This window comes from Amblyraja radiata, chromosome 13 (assembly GCF_010909765.2).
Source record: "Amblyraja radiata isolate CabotCenter1 chromosome 13, sAmbRad1.1.pri, whole genome shotgun sequence".
In the NCBI taxonomy this organism is placed as follows: domain Eukaryota; kingdom Metazoa; phylum Chordata; class Chondrichthyes; order Rajiformes; family Rajidae; genus Amblyraja; species Amblyraja radiata.
Genome location: NC_045968.1, coordinates 56341503 through 56358318, shown reverse-complemented (window position 1 = coordinate 56358318; position 16816 = coordinate 56341503). Strand labels below are relative to the sequence as shown.

Here is a 16816-nt window from a genome sequence, read left to right as displayed (position 1 = left end):
GCGTCTCTGTCTCCAGGGGCACCTGGGCACACACGTAAACCCGGAAGAGGGTCGGGCAGTCAGCCTGGGTGGAGCCCTCGGCTGCCCGCTGCTGTGACCCACAAATGGCTCGCTTGGCCAGACTTGGCAGAAACTGACCGAGAGATCCCCGACCGACTCACCCCCAATGATCCTGAGCTCGGGTGCTGTCTGTATGTGGAGTTTGCACGTTCTCCCTGTGACTCTATGCATTTCTTTCAGGAGGTCTAGTTTTTTTCCACATCCTAAAGACGCACAAGTTGGTGAGTCAATTGTCACAGTAAATCGCCATACAAATGCAGCTGAGTAATACAATCTGGATACGCAGAGTCATAGAGTTGTACAGCACGGAAACAAGCCCTTTGGCCCAACTGGTCCATGTCGATAAGATAGTCCCATTTGCCCACGGTTGACCCAAATCCCTCTAAATGTTTCCTATCTATATACCTGTCCGAAAGTCTTATACAAGGTGTTCTTGTTCCTGCCTCAACCACTTCCTTTGGTAGCTCGCTCCATATACTAACTACCATGGGGAAGTTTATCAGTTTTCTTTGAAATTGATTGAAAAACACAGCATGGAAACAGCCCCTTCGGCCCACTCAGTCCACTCCGACCCCCGATCACTCGTACTCACTAGTGCGGTGTCATCCTACTTTCGCATACATTCCCTACAAACTTAGGAGAATTTACAATGGCTAATTAACCTGCAAACTTGCATGTATTTGGGATGTGGGTGGAAACCGGAGCACCCGGAAGAAACACACGTAGTCGCAGGGAGACCGTACAAACTCTACACGGACAGCACCCAAGGTCAGGATCGAACCCGGGTCTCTTCCGTTGTGAGGTAGCGGCTCAACCTGCGGCGCAACAGTGCCACTTCCTAGGACGGGCGACAGAAAAAAACCTCAAAAAGCATTTGAAAGAACAATACGTTACCGCTAATATTCTGGCTATCAATATTTTGTTTCGCATCAGAACTAGATCATACTGTGGTTTTGTTGAACTTAACGACGTTGTCGGGGCTATTTTCATTCTTATTTGAGGCCTTCCGTATTCTTGAGAAGATGCTCTGCAGCTTGTCAACAACCTGCTCCCTGAATTTGTCGCCTGTCATGAAGTAGAAAAAAGGGTTGGTGATTGAGTTGAGGAACGCCACTGGCCTGGTGATGGTGTAGATAGCCTTCACAACAGACACACCACACTTGGACATGCGTATGCTGTCTAGTCGGGACACAATGCGGACATTGCGCATCACGTGGTAGGGTGTGAAGAGCAGGGCGAAGATAGTGATGGCCAGTATGACCATCTTGAGAGGCTTGTTCACCCTGATCTGACTGTTTTCCCGACCCATTTTCTTCAAGACGCGGGCAATTCGAACATACATGATGAACATGACACACAGGGGCACGAGGAAACCAAACACAGTGAGGTACAAACTGTAAATCAGATTCCACTTGGCATCTCCTGAACTGGCATAGTCAGAACAATGGGAGGTTGTATTGTTTGTGGTTCCGTCACTGTTAAAAATGGTGAACATAGGAATTACCTCCACTGTAACAAAAGTCCAGAGGCATAAACAAATGATAATGGCATTGAATTTTGTTTGAATACAGTGGACTTTCAAGGGGCTTGTGACCAGGAGGTACCGATCCCAACTAATGCAGGTGAGAAACAAGATGCTTGCATACATGTTGGAGTGGAGGATGCATTTATAAATCTTGCAGGCGTGAACACCGTAGGCCCACTGGTTGCCGTTGCTGTAGTAGCTTATAAGCGAGGGGAGCATGCAGGTGAAGATCAGGTCTGAGATGGATAGATTGAAAAGGTAGATGTTGCAACACTTCCACTCTTTCAGACAGAACAAATACGCCCATATTACAAAAATGTTGCCCACAAGTCCCAAAACAAACTGTATTCCGTATAGACTTGTAAGATAGTACTTGTCCAACTGGGGATTGATGTCCAAACAGCTGTTGTCCATTGCCTGTAAAACAAGGAAGAACAGATACAATTCAATACAGGCACAGCAAAATTTTAGTTTAAGAAGGAACTGCAGATGCTGGAAAATCGAAGGTAGACAAAAATGTTGGAGAAACTCAGCGGGTGAGGTAGCATCTAAGGAACGGTGGAAATAGGCAACGTTTCGGGTCGAAATCCTTCTTCAGACTGAAGAAGGGTTTCGACCCGAAACGTTGCCTATTTCCTTCGCTCCATAGATGCTGCCTCACCCGCTGAGTATCTCCAGCATTTTTGTCTACCTAAAATTTTAGTTTAGTTTAGTTTAGTTTAGAGATACAGCGCGGAAACAGGCCCTTTGGCCCTCACAAATCCACGCCAACCAGTGGTCCCCGTTAGCTAGCCCTATCCTACACTAGGGACAATTTACAATTTTTACCAAAGCCAATTAATCTACAAACCTGTACGTCCCTGGAGTGTGGGAGGAAACCGGAGCATCCGGGAAAAAACGGTCACAGGGAGAATGTACAAACTATGTAAAGACAACATCCGTAGTCAAGATCAAACCCGGGTCTCTGGTGCTGTAAGGAAACAACTCTACCCCTGCACCATTCTAAGTGTGTAATGGGAAGAGCTAAGAGCTTTCAAGAAATAGTTGTCATTTTTTAGACTGGAATATATGGACTGATACTCAGCATTTGGACACAAAGTGCTGGAGTAACTCAGTAGGTCAGACAGCATCTCTAGTGAACAAGGGTAAGTGATCTATCTATCCGTGGTTCTATCAACCTTCTTCATTAGTCTAAAGAAGGGTCTCGACTCGAAACGTCACCTATCCATGTTCTCCAGAGATGCTGCCAGACCCACTTACTCCAGCACGCAGTGTGCTTTTGCATATTAACCAGCATCTGCAGTACCTTGCTTCTATTGTTTGTATTTTTTTCGTTTCAAAGATACAGCGTGGACACCGCTCACCGAGTCCATGACGATCAGCGAACACCCATACACTAGTGTAGGAAAGAACTCCAGATGCTGGTTTAAATCAAGGACTGATCAGTCTGAAGAAGGGTCTCGACCTGAAGCGCCACCCATTCTTTCTCTCCATAGATGCTGCCTGTCCCGCTGAGTTACTCCAGCATTTTGTGTCTACCCGTACACTATTCTATCCTGCACATTAGGCACATTTTTTACTGAAGCCAATTAACATACAAACCTGTATATGTTTGATATGTGGGAGGAAACCGGCGCACCCGGGGAAACTCCATATAGACAGGACCTGTTGTCAGGATCGAACCCAGCTCTCTGGCACTGTGTAGCAACAACGCTACCACTGCCCCAATGTGTATACTTACCATTTTACAGTTTCTCTCTATAAAAGTTCACTGAGTCAGGATGTAACTGGTTTGCCATTACTCAATTGTTTGATTGTCAGATAACAACGGAAAACGGTTCTTACTTAAAGCCAAGGAATTCAAAGACTCTCAACCTATTGTATATGTGTCACGCTTGTTATCTTCCTGTAACCCTCTCATTTTCTCCAATAAGTGTTTGTTCGAATTTGTCGATGTGGGTGGCTGCACTCTTGAACTATCCTGTGTGAAGAATGGCTGCTGTGTCTTCTGCATTTCAACTATGTATCTACTTCATTGGCCATAAAGTAGGGTGGCACAGTGGTGCAGCGGCAGAATTGCTACCTTACAGTGCCAGAGACCCGGGTTCATTCCTGACTATGAGTGCTGTCTGTATGGAGTTTGTACGCTCTCCCCGTGACCGTGTGTGTTTTCTCTGGGTGCTCCAATTCCCTCCTACACTCCAAAGATGTGCAGATTTGTAGGTTAAATGGCTTCAGTAAAATTGTAAAATGTCCCGTGTGTGTGGTGCTAGTGTACGGGATGATTGCTGGTCGGTGCAGGCTCGGTGGGCCAAAGTGCCTGTTTTCATGCATTATCTCTTTAAAGAAAAATGCAGAATATTGCTGAAAACACAACATGTTAAATACATCTAAACTACGAACTGCTTGGGTTGAACTAGGAACCTGGGCTTTGTTTGTTTTTGCACTGTATTAGTTTCTTTATTTATTGAACTTCCTTTTTCTTTATTTTTTTTATTCCATTTTCTATTGAGTATTGTGTATAAAAACCTGTTCAGGTGCAAAGAGTAAGAATTTCATTGTTCTGTTTCAGGGCATACGATATTAAAATATGATAATATGACTCTTGATGCTATTGGGATTTTGATGTGCACAAAAGATAAAATGCAGGTCAGGGCGGCACAGTGGTGCATAGGACTGAAGACGGGTTCCGTCCCTGAAGCGTCACCTATTCATTTTCTTCAGAGATGTTGCCTGACCCGTTGAGTTACTCCAGCACTTTGCGTCTATCTTCGGTATGAACCAGCATCTGCAGTTCCTTCATACACAATCATGTGCTAATCTGGCTTTAAAGAGGACTGGATTATATAAGCAATGAGTTTGTGCTGTAATTTTATGATTTATTGTAGAGACCTCACATTGGATACTTGATACATTTCTGTTTTAAACTTTTTAACAGAAGGCACCGCACGGATTTGTATGTGCAAGATTTGTAAATAGATCACTTGAAAGAGAGACCTGAGTTTGATTAGAATGAGCCGACACAGGAGAGTCCAGAAATATGAATCGTAAAATTCTTAGAGTTAGTGACAGGGTAAGTGCTTAGGGGCCCGCCACTGCCACTGCCACTGCCACCACCAACTCTTACCTGCAATTGGCAATAACGGAAACCATTCTCCCCCACCTCTATGGTCCATTATAACTAAGGTTCACTGTTTAGTGTTATAGAGTTATGGTGTTACAGCTAAAGAGAAAGTGGGAGAGGAGGGAATGAGGGAGCGAGTCAGTGAGGGAGTGAATCAGTGAGAGAGGGAATGAGTTAGTGAGAGAGGGTGGAAGCAGATAGATTCATAGTCATACAGTGTGGAATCAGGCCCTTTGACCCATCTTCCCCACACCAACCAATATGTCCCATCCAGTCCCACACACACCCATCCATGCGAGTCTCATTTTTCCATGTTTGACCCATTTCCCTCCAAACCTTTTGTACCCGTGTTCCTGTCCAAATATCTTTTAAATCTTGTTATTGTACCTGCCTCAACCACTTATTCTTGGAGCATCCTCCATACACTCACCACCTTCTCTGAGTGAAAAATTACCCTTTAAAATCTTTCCTAACTCAACTTAAACCTATGCCCTCTACTTTTTAATTCCCTTACCCTCAGTAAAAGACTGTGCATTCTGTCTATCTATGCCCCTCATGATTTTATGCACCATTGTAAGATCACCGCTCAGCCTCCTGGGCTCTAATTAATTAAAGTCCTAGCTTGCCCAAGGCTCTCCCTATGACTTAGTCCTTTGAGTCCTAAATATTCTTGTAAATCTTCTCTGCATTTTATCCAGTTTAATGTTTTTCCTATAGCAAGGCAGCCAAAACTGAACACAATACCATTCTTGTATAAACAAAGAACTGCAGATGCTGGTTTATACCAAAGATAGACACAAAGTGCTGGAGTAAATCAGAGGGTCAGGCAGCACCTCTGGAGGGAAAGGGTAGGTGATGATTCGGGTCGGGACCCTTCTTGAAGGGTCACCTATATATGTCCTCCAGAGATGCCGCCTAACCTGCTGAGTTACTCCAGCTCTTTGAGTCTATCTCTGACAACACCCTTCTTCATTTGTTTACCAGAATAGTCTGGGGAACAATGGTGAATATCACAACAGTATATTTCTCCTTTACAATTGCAGTTCATTCATTTTTTGAAAAGTTGGTGTTGACACAGTGAAATTAGTTATACCGCCAGTCATGGTGATGCGTTGTTGCTGTGACGAAGCTTGTTGAATTGTTGCCATAGAGACTTGTGCTGTCACCAGGAGACAAGTTTGTAGGTGAAGTCTGCATAGGGGGTTGCCATGGTGAATTGTTGCCATGGCGAACGGACACACCGTTGCTGCAGTGGACCGTGCTGCATGGTTACCGCGGTGAAGTGCTTTGCACGGCCCCATGACACAGTTTCTATGGCAAAGCATGATGCAGTTGCCATGGTAATAGATGCAGCACCGTTGACGTGGAGAGGAAGTTCGTGGAGCTGAGATGGTGGCAAAATAAAGTTAAAAGTGCCCTCATATTAAAGAGGAATAAACCTAGTAGTATAACCAACCTGTAAGGTGGAAGGGACACAAACAACCAACAGTAAAATGTAAAGATGCATTCTTAACCCTCTGGTCATGCAAGCCCTCAATCATAACCACACACACACATCTACATCTCATGGTTTCTCCTCAAGGGGATTTTCATGCATCAGATCTACAATGAGGAAACAAGTCCTTGTTCCAATCAACCTCCTCGTTGGTTATTATGGTCAAAATGCTTTTATTAGTTATGGAAGTATTGGGCCACAAGTTACATAGAAACATAGAAACATAGAAAGTAGGTGCGAGAGTAGACCACCAGGTCCGTCGAGCCCGCACCGCCATTCGCTCATGGCTGAACACTAAACAGACACACTTACCCACAAACAGTAGACACAAGACACAGAACACAAGACACTACCCTCCCCTTTATACCGCTATCACCCCTCTCCACCCCAAAAACCTCGTGATCTCCTGGGAGAGGCAAAAAAACGGATAAAAACCCAGGTCCAATTCGGGAAAAAAATCCGGGAAATTCCTCTCCGACCCCAATCCAGGCGATCGACACTTGTCCAGGAGATCACTCAGGTCTTACTATACTAACCATACCTAGGTCCATATCCCTGCCCTCTCCCCGTAGCCCCTTATCCCCTTGGCAGCTAAAAAACCATCTATTTTAGTCTTAAATATATTTAAAGTTTCTGCTTCCACTGCTCCCTGGGGCAGTGAATTCCATAAATTAACCACCCTCTGGGTGAAGAAGTTCTTCCTCATCTCCGTTTTAAAAGAGCCCCCCCTTATTCTGCAACTATGTCCCCTAGTTCTAGTTTCCCCGATCATTGGGAACATCCTCGGTGCATCCACCCGATCAAGGCCCCTCACGATCTTATATGTTTCAATGAGATCGCCTCTCATTCTTCTAAACTCCAAAGAGTAGAGTTCCAGCCTACTTAACCTTTCCTCATATGTCAATCCCCTCATTGCAGGAATTAATCTTGTAAACCTTCGCTGCACTGCCTCCAGGGCTAGTACATCCTTTCTTAAGTATGGACCCCAGAACTGTACACAGTATTCCAAATGTGGTCTCACTAATACTGTGTACAGCTGCAGCAAGACCTCCGTGTTTTTATACTCAATCCCCTAGCAATAAAGGCCAAAACTCCATTGGCCTTCCTGATTGCTTGCTGCACCTGCATACTAACTTTTAGTGATTCATGTACTAATACCCCTAGATCCCTTTGCGTTGCATTACAACGCAGCTCCTCCTCATTTAGAAAATAACTTGCCCTATCATTTTTTTTCCCAAAGTGAATGACTTCACATTTATTAGTATTAAACTTCATCTGCCAAGTTGTTGCCCACTCACCTAGCTTATCTATATCCTTTTGCAGACTCTTCCTATCCTCCACATCCCCTACTTTTCCTCCCATTTTTGTATCGTCCGCAAATTTTGATATATTACACTTGGTTCCCTCCTCCAAATCATTTATATAAATTGTGAACAACTGGGGTCCCAGCACCGACCCTTGCGGAACCCCGCTAGTTACCGGTTGCCATCCCGAGTATGAACCATTTATCCCCACTCTCTGCTTCCTATTTGTTAGCCAATCCTCTACCCATGCTAATATATTACCCCCAATCCCATAATTTTTTATTTTTAGCAATAGTCTCTTATGTGGCACCTTGTCAAAAGCCTTTTGGAAGTCCAAGTATACCACATCCACCGGTTCCCCTTTATCCACCCGGGTTGTTACTTCCTCAAAGAATTCGAGCAGATTCGTTAAACAAGTTGAAGTTCTAAATTGTGGAGAGGCTAATTTTGATGGTTTATTTTAGTTTAATTTAGTTTAGAGACACCGCACGGAACAGGCCCTTCGGCACACCGAGTCTGCACCGATTAGTGATCCCCACAGACTAACACTATCCTACTTCACTTTAGGGACAATGTACAATTTTACCAAGCCAATTAACTTACAAACCTGTACATCTTTGAAGAGTGGGAGGAAATGGAGCACCCGGAGAAAACCCATGCAGGTCATGGGGAGAGCGTACAAACTCTGTACAGACAACACCCATAGTCAGGATTGATCCTGGACCTCTGATGCTGTAAGACAGCAACTTTACCGCTGCACCACTGTGCCGCCCTTGACATTGCAAAGGTTAATTGCCAGTGGGATATTTGGCACATGGGAGGCTTTTGAAAATGAGACAGGGAGAGTTCAGGGTCATACTAAATAAAGGCACAATTTGAACAATCCATTAACCATCCAGGCTTCCGATACCTCATCTATGGCTACCATCATTATCCATGGGGTTGGCACAGTAGTGCAGCGGTACAGTTGCAGCCTTACATCACCAGCAATCTGGGTTCAATCCTGACTACGGTTGCTGTCTATATGGAGTTTGTATGTTCTCCCCGTGACCACATGGGTTTTCTCCGAGTGCTCCGGTTTCCTCCCACATCCCAAAGACAGTTCACTGTGACGGTTCTATCCTGGTTTGACCTTATAACTGCAGTTAGGTTACAAGACAAAAGGAGACCACTTGGCCCATTAAATCTGTGCTGGATACATGTGAGAGCAATACAGCTAATCCCATTTCCCACGCTCTCCCTCAAGATCTACAAATAATTTTTTTTAAAGTACTACATCTTTGTCTCTTTTGAATGCCACAGATATATTTGTCTATTTCCTTCACTTTCATAAAAGCTGAAAGGTGGTAAAATTAGAACAAGAGAAATACTTACGGCCAGTGAAATGTTATTCTCTGCTTGGTATCAGGATCCTGGGAGAAGCTGGCTGTCCTCTCAGTTAGTTATTATATCGGTCCTTTGGGTTGTAGCTTCACAGAGTATCTGAGAAAAGGAAGGCAGCAAGAGAAAAGAGGAAATAACAGTGTTGAAACCTGTGATGAACTAATTTCTTTGAATCCAAAAAACAACCATCAGGGAAACTGTGTGTCAGGGCTCTCACTTAACTTATTTTCTCTGATGCCAGCCGGGCAGCTTTTTAGGTTGCCAAATGAAAGTTTAGGTGGTCATTTAAGACGGCTTGAATGACGCGTGTGATAATGTGCTCGGACAAAGTGCGTAGTTACCAGTCAGAATTATGTTCAATGAAGCATTCACATATTATTTCTGCTTCAAATAAAGTCACAAACTAAACAGATTCACCAATCAAGACATGATATATACCACAATGACATGCAGTAAAATTATAATACAGTATCTCAACTCTTTTTACACGTTGCAATGAATGCAATTTCTATTATTTCTTTTCACTTCCAAACAAAAATGTTGTTGGATTATACAGCGTTTGATCAACCTCGGTGAGACCAAGCGCAGGCTTGGCGATCGCTTCGCACAACACCTACACTCAGTTCGCAATAACCAACCTGATCTCCCGGTGGCTCAGCACTTCAACTCCCCCTCCCATTCCGAATCCGATTTTTCTGTCCTGGGCCTTCTCCATGGCCAGAGTGAGGCCCACCACAAATTGGAGGAACAGCACCTCATATTTTGCTTGGGTAGTTTGCACCCCAGCGGTATGAACATTAGCTTCTCCAATTTCAGGTAGTCCTTGCTTTCTTCCTCCTTCCCCTCTCATTCTCAGCTCTTCCACAGCCTGCTGTCTCCGCCTCTTCCTTTTTTTTCCCGCTTGCAGGGAGAATGTGCAAATTCAACACAGACAAAACCTGAGGACAGGATCGAACACAGATCTCTGGTGTGCCACTATATTTTCTTTTCCAACACACAAAAAATTATACCTTGATAACTTTGGTTAGAAACTATACATTTTCAGTCTTAAACCTCTAAGTGGCGCTATGTCCCCCTTTACAGCTACTATATGTTTTAATTCAGTTCAAGACTACGGGGCAGTACAGTGACCATAAAGATGCTACCTAAAAGTGCCAGAGACCCAGAATTGATCCTGAATATGGGTGCTGTCTGCATGGAGGTTGCTCCTTTTCCCTTAGATCGCATGGGTTTTCTCCGGTGCTCTTGTTTCCTGCCACATTCCAAAGGTGTGCAGGAGCCTTTTTCAGACTCAACCCAAAACTTAATATTTTTCTTTTGTCTAGAGATTCTGTGTGACCTGTTGAGTTACTCCAGCTTTTTGAGTATATCTTCAGTTTAAACCAGCATCTGCAGTTCCTTCCTACACACACACGATACTATACGATAGAACTTTATTAATCCCAGGAGAGAATTTGTGTGTGTGTGTGTGTGTGTGTGTGTGTGTGGGTATATATATTATACACACACACACACACACACATATATATAGTTATATATTCATATATAAATATACACTGTTTTGTTTTCTCGTTTATAACATTGTTTACAGAGTACTATGTTTACATATTCTGTTGTGCTGCTGCAAGTAAGGATTTCATTGTTCTAATTGGGACGGGAGAGAATAAAGCACTCTTGACTCTTGACTTACCTCGCTAATATGTGGGACAGAACTAGCGTACAGGTGGTCGGTGGTCGGCGTGGACTCGGTGGGCCGAGGGTCCTATTTCCACGCTGTATCTTTTAATTTAATTTAAACTAAATATAAACTAAAAACACTAAAACCAGAGGAAATCTAAAGAAGGGTCTCGACCCGAAACGTCAACCAATTTCTTCTATCCAGAGATGCTGGCTGCTCCATGGAGTTCCCCCGCACAATTAAAGCATGGAATAGTCTTCACCCTACCATAGTTACCCAACCAGACGCAACTAAATTTAATGTAGCTCTTTTTACCCCAAGGCCCTTTTTTGCTTAAGTCCAAGTCAAGAGTCAAGAGAGTTTTATTGTTATGTGTCCCAGATAGGACAATGAACTTCTTGCTTACTGCAGCACAATAGAATATGTAAACATAATACAGAGCAGGAGGTAAAAGTTCAGTGTGTCTATACATCATAGACCATATACACAATAAATAAACAGATAAAGTGCAATAGGCTGTTATTGTTCAGAGTTTGGTGGTGGTGGGTCCACTCCAGTTTAAATTCCATTTGGAATATTTTTGGAGGACCAGGAAACCAAGAAGTAAGACTTACTCCAAGGAGTTACTCCAGTTCCAGGGAGTGATTCTGCATTAGTTTTCAGTGGTCGCGGCGAGGCGGCGACCAGACAGCAATGGCGGCCAGATCTCCCACAATGCAAAGGGAGGGAGAAAGTGCCCGCCGTTGACCAGTCGCCGTGGCAGTGTGCGTGTGCAGGGGGGCCTATGATGTGCTGGCCGTGGTTGTGCGCGTGTGCAGGGGAAGGGTGTGCAGGCCGTGGCAGTGCGTATGTGCAAGGCGGCCTGCCGTGCCGGCGGATGAGGAGCGGGCGGAGAACGGAGACCCGAACACGGATTGCGGGCGGAGACGGAGAGTGACAGAGGGAGAGTTAGAGAGGGGGCCCCGCTCAGAGTTGAACGATAGGTGTCCCGGGTGCTTGCCAAGTCTGGAAAAATGGCACGGTTTTAGGTTGCCCGGCGGGACTTTAGGTCGCCATTGGCACCCGGGCAACCGTTAATTTCGAGCCCTGTTTTATTCCAAGTCTTAAACTTCTGACACTGATTTGTGAATATTGTAAGAGCTAATTTCTGCAACCCAAATGGCACTTAATGCAGAGATTGCTTGTAACATGCATGACTATTAGATGGCTTAATATACAGTGACAATAAAGTAACCATGTAGAATCCAAATATTTACTTGTTTACCTCAGCAACGAAATATCATAACGCCATTAATTCATTGATCGAGTACATGGATATCTTCTAGATTGTTAGTAAGGCTCATGTTGAGTTATTGGTTACTTCAATTGTGCTTTATCTTTATTCAGGTTGATTAGTTATATTTTACAATGTTCATCTGTTAGCTGTACAGTTCCGAAAAGCTAATGCTTAAGGTAAAGAATCAAATGGTCACTTAACTCGTGAAATGTTGAAGATTTGTTTTTGTTTCCTTTCTCTGGTGAACACTTTTTTTACAGTTTTGAGAAGCAAATTTTGGCAGCAGTATAAAAATAAATTGTTTCCCTTTCCATGAAGTCTAAAAGTAAAGGGATTTAACCAGCTTTGAATGATGCGCCGAGAAAAATTTGTTAAGGTTGACTTCTTAAAAACAGACAACTCACAATGGGTTAGGTAAACCAACTCAAGCTTTACTGATCATCAGCCGGCGAGAGTGTCAGGGATACAGAGTCAAGTATGCAACAGGCACTTGACTCTCCTGAGCCACCACTCTAATGAACGAAGACATACAGGATATTTTATAGTATTTTGGAAACATGGTGACATGCTTATACAGAGTTGCAGCAATGACATTCAACACAATACTCAAATCAATCAGGCTGAACCCATTCAAAGCATACTTGTCACAATACAATACACTTGTCATACTGTGATTAAATCAATCACAATCTTTAGTTACAAAACCCCTAAACAACAGGAACTTACATTTGCAACATTTGCAATTCCTTCTTAAAAAATATAAGGATCATTATCAGTAACAGCACAGAAGATTTCTGTTTACAGAAATTCACGAGTCACAGAAAACACATCCTCTCTCACTATTGTTAATTGTCTTTTCCCTGGGCATAACAGGATGCACTATCAGAAAAGCTTGGTATGCAGGCCTCTGACTTCCTGATCCCCATAGTTCCTCTAATATGGTACATAATTACAAAACTTCAGTTTATTCAGAACCCAAAACGTCAAGCTAATCTTTTACTTAATAAAATACTTTACACTACAATTCCTTACATAACCAGGATATTCTCATTCCCTCCTTTTATCATTTTTGATGATAACACTACAGTCCTTGGTCGGTACACAGTAAAGGCTTCAGGCATTTCAGTACATAGATCAATACAACGATCAGCAGTACAATAGATCCACAGTGAATTATCATTCCCCATATTCCTCCAAACAAGCTAAATGGCCACCATTCCTCACCTTTATTAAAGCTATGCATCTCTTCCCCTACCTCTGTGATCTTCTTTATTTCTCTGGTGATATGTGCTGCTAAATCTATAATGTTAGAGGATTCATCGGGAATGTAAGTGCAACATTCGAGCCCTATAATAGCACGTGCCCCCTTTCTCTGCTAGAATAAAATCTAATGCCATTTGGTTCTGGAGGACTACTACTCTCATCGCCACCATTTCAGCAGTGATGTCCTGAATGGATTGCCGTATATCCATAAAAGCCTGGGCAGTGGAGTTAGCTAAAGTTTCCGTAGCCGATGCCATAATTTTTTATTCCTTAGCTGCTCGAGCTGCGCCATATGGGGGGTAAATTATCATCTAATACCTCTCAGTTTCTGAGATACCCCTTTTGACTTGGGGTTCCAGCTACATCTGCAAGATCCTGGACCACCCTCATATAGGGAACAACATAGGCTATATAGCAGCACAAGTTCCAGTAGTCGTTCTTTCCCCACTTCCTTTCCCAATTGCTGTAGTCTCCCAGTGGCATCCCTGGCAGCCACAGGTATGCCAATGACCCACACACAAAGTATGTTCCATTTATTGATCGTGGTGGTCCCTGAGGAGAGATTGTAGTGCATGAGCTGTTTCCCAAATATACCCATTTTTCTGGGTAGTTGCAATGACATGAGGTATTTAATGCTCGTTATTCTCAACCGGGGGCTGTTCGCTATTCTCAACCGGGGTATCTTCCATATCCTAGTTTCATTCACCTTCCACCCTGGTTTAAACGGGGGTGTGTACCATCCTTTAAAATTATCATACTTGAGTCCCCCATACCTACGGGTCCCATTTACCCGCGGCTTGATCACTCGGATTACAGTCCCTTTCAACGCAGTTCCAATTTATTTCGATCCCAGTACCATATCAGTACTTAGTCTGATAGCATGGACTTGTCCCTGTGTTCAACGGGTAGTGGCTTCTGTGATTCTCATATCTGGGAATGCAGACCTGGCAAGGCATGGGTTAATTGCTGTGCATACGTAATTAATTCATCGCGGAGGACCTGTAGGTGGGTTTATAGCTTGTCCTCTTATCAATTAAAAAAGATGTTAACCCTGTCTTTCTAACTGGGGTTGTTCTGAACCATCAAAATGGCTGAGAATACCTGAACCCATTCCTGTCCAGTCTCGGTCAAGGCTTTACTTAAACTCTTTAGGGTCCTATTCATTCCCTCCACTTATCCAAAATTCTGCAATTGGTGGGAGATGTGAAATCACTCTTTAACTACTGACAAGACAGAGCCTCCTTCATCACCTTCCCTGTGAAACATGTTCCCTGATCAAAGTCTATCTGAAGAGGGACCCCCACCTAAATATTATCACTTTGATTGCTTGTCACAATTCTAGCTGTTCTATCTTGGCATGGGAATGCCTTTACCCTGGAGGTAAAGTGATCAATCAGTACTAAATAGCACCCTATATTTTACGACAAGAGGACGACTCCTGTGAAATCTATCTATCTATGTTGATCTGCAGGCTTTACTCATTTCCCATTTGGCACGGCAACTATCTCACACTGACCTTAACTTCCCTGCTTCCAAGTCACACTATACTATGGTGTAACACTATGATCCCCCTCAGTGTGTTGGGCTCCAAGACTTTCACTGCCCATGTTACGTAGTCACGTGCTTAAGCACATCAGTGCAGGCCAGCTACCAATGGACTTTGCCCAGTTGAACAGCATGCAACTAGCCTAATTCTGTCTTCATGGTCTGTTACTATCACTTTTTGTACCCTTCTTTCATTATCACAGCACAAATGGTAGCGTTTAGTCAAATATGAGAATCCCAGTGCTGGGAAGGAGGTCAGGGATAGTTGATATTTTTGTCTTCAATTGTACAAATATGTTTCTCCTCCACAATCTACTTTATTGCTCAACTCTTTACCTCCCATAGTGAGTTCCCTCAAACCTCCTATCCACGTATGGATGTCCTGAAAAATACATTTGAATCCTGAGACTCCTCTACAGAACAGATGGCAGACTTTCAATCTTGCCCATCTCAAGTCCAAAACTAAGAGATCTATGAGGTCCCTGATCGAGTTCCAATATGCAGACGACAACTGTGTTGCAGTTCTCTCAGAAAATCATCTGCAACAGATCCTGACTGCCTTCAACTGTGCATACACAAAACTTGGACTGACCATCAACTCGAAGAAGACTCAGGTTATCTACCATTGTCACCAACTGAGACAAATCGGAAAGAACCATCAATTCAACTTGGTGAAACAACCCTGGAAAATGTGGATCACTTTCCGTACCCTGGAAGTCACCTCTCCTCCAATGTCGACCTTGATGACGAGATCCAGCATCGTCTTAAGTGTGCTGGAACAGCTTTTGGGCGTGTTCGAACGAGAGTCTTTCAAAATCGTGACATCCGAACAGACACCAAAATGTTAGTGTACAAGGCAGTGGTGATTCCAACGCTTCTGTATGCTTCAGAAACCTGGACGACATACCACCGCCATGTGAAAACACTTGAAAAGTTCCATCAACGATGTCTTTGAAGCAGCTTAAATATCAGTTGGTAAGGCAGAAGAACCAACGTCACCGTGCTGAATGAAGCAAAAACATCTAGCATCGAAGCCTTCATCATCAAGAACCAACTAAGATGGGCCAGTCATGTTCGGATGGAAGACAAGCATTTACCACAGCAAACCTTCTACTCCCAGCTTAAAGAAGGAAAACGTAAAAGAGGCGGACAAAAGAAGAGATTCAAAGACGCCTTAAAAGCCAGCATGAAGAAATGCGAAATCGACATCGACAATTGGGAAACCAATGCCAAGGCGAGGAAACTCTGGCGAACCATCATCCAAGAAGGAATAGCGACCTTCAACAACCAAAGCCCGATCTGCCATCCGGAAATACCTGTCCAGAATGCAGAAGAATTTTCAAAGCCAGGAATGGACTCATAAGCCACTTGAGAGCTCATAAAAACATAGAGCATCATCCTCGACCTCGAGGGATAGCCATGACGACTCATTTCCCATTTGGCACGGCAACTATCTCACACTCTCCTTAACTTCCCTGCTTCCAAGTCACACTATACTATGGTGTAACACTATGACCTCCCTCAGTGTGTTGGGCTCTAAGACTTTCACTGCCCATGTTACATAGTCACGTGCTTAAGCACATCAGTGCAGCCCAGCTACCACTGGACTTTGCCCAGTTGAACAGCATGCAACTAGCCTCATTCTGTCTTCATGGTCTGTTACTACCACTTTTTGTACCCTTCTTTCATTATCACAGCACAAATGGTAGAGTTTAGTCAAATACTAGACGGGAGGGCTGGTCCCCCGATGCAATATTCCACCTCTCCACCAATTCCAATATTGGTGGCCAGTCGGGGGGCTTTCTGGAGCGCTGGTATGGGTTCTTGGGGTGGCAGCTCAGTCCCTCAAGCCTGATCTGCTGGCAGCTCACTCACGGCTGGTAGGTTGGCAGTTGACTCATGGCTATTCCTTGAAATTCCATTTCAAGCAGGGTGCAAGGCTACCAAATTCAAATCCATTTTCCTACCATTTCAAGCAGGGTGCCAGGCCACCAAATTGAAGTGCAGTTTCTTACCACTTTGAGCAGGGTGCAAGGCCACCAAATTCAAGTGCAGTTTCCTACCAATTCAAGCAGGGTGCAAGGCCACCAAATTCAAGTGCAGTTTCATACCACTTCAAGCTGGATCCAAGACCACCAAATTCAAGTGCAGTTTCATACCACT

General features: G+C 43.9%; 2 protein-coding genes across 3 annotated transcripts in view; one reads left to right on the top strand and one right to left on the bottom strand.

The window, feature by feature from the left end:
• ccdc39 (coiled-coil domain containing 39) overlaps nucleotides 1–16816 on the top strand; it is a 167215-nt gene that overhangs the window by 36105 nt on the left and 114294 nt on the right. The window lies entirely within an intron of this gene.
• On the bottom strand, nucleotides 817–1999 carry LOC116980103 (succinate receptor 1-like). The gene has a single exon (XM_033032212.1). It carries the CDS (start codon nucleotides 1997–1999, stop codon nucleotides 1001–1003), a length of 999 nt encoding a protein of 332 aa, XP_032888103.1. The 3' UTR covers nucleotides 817–1000.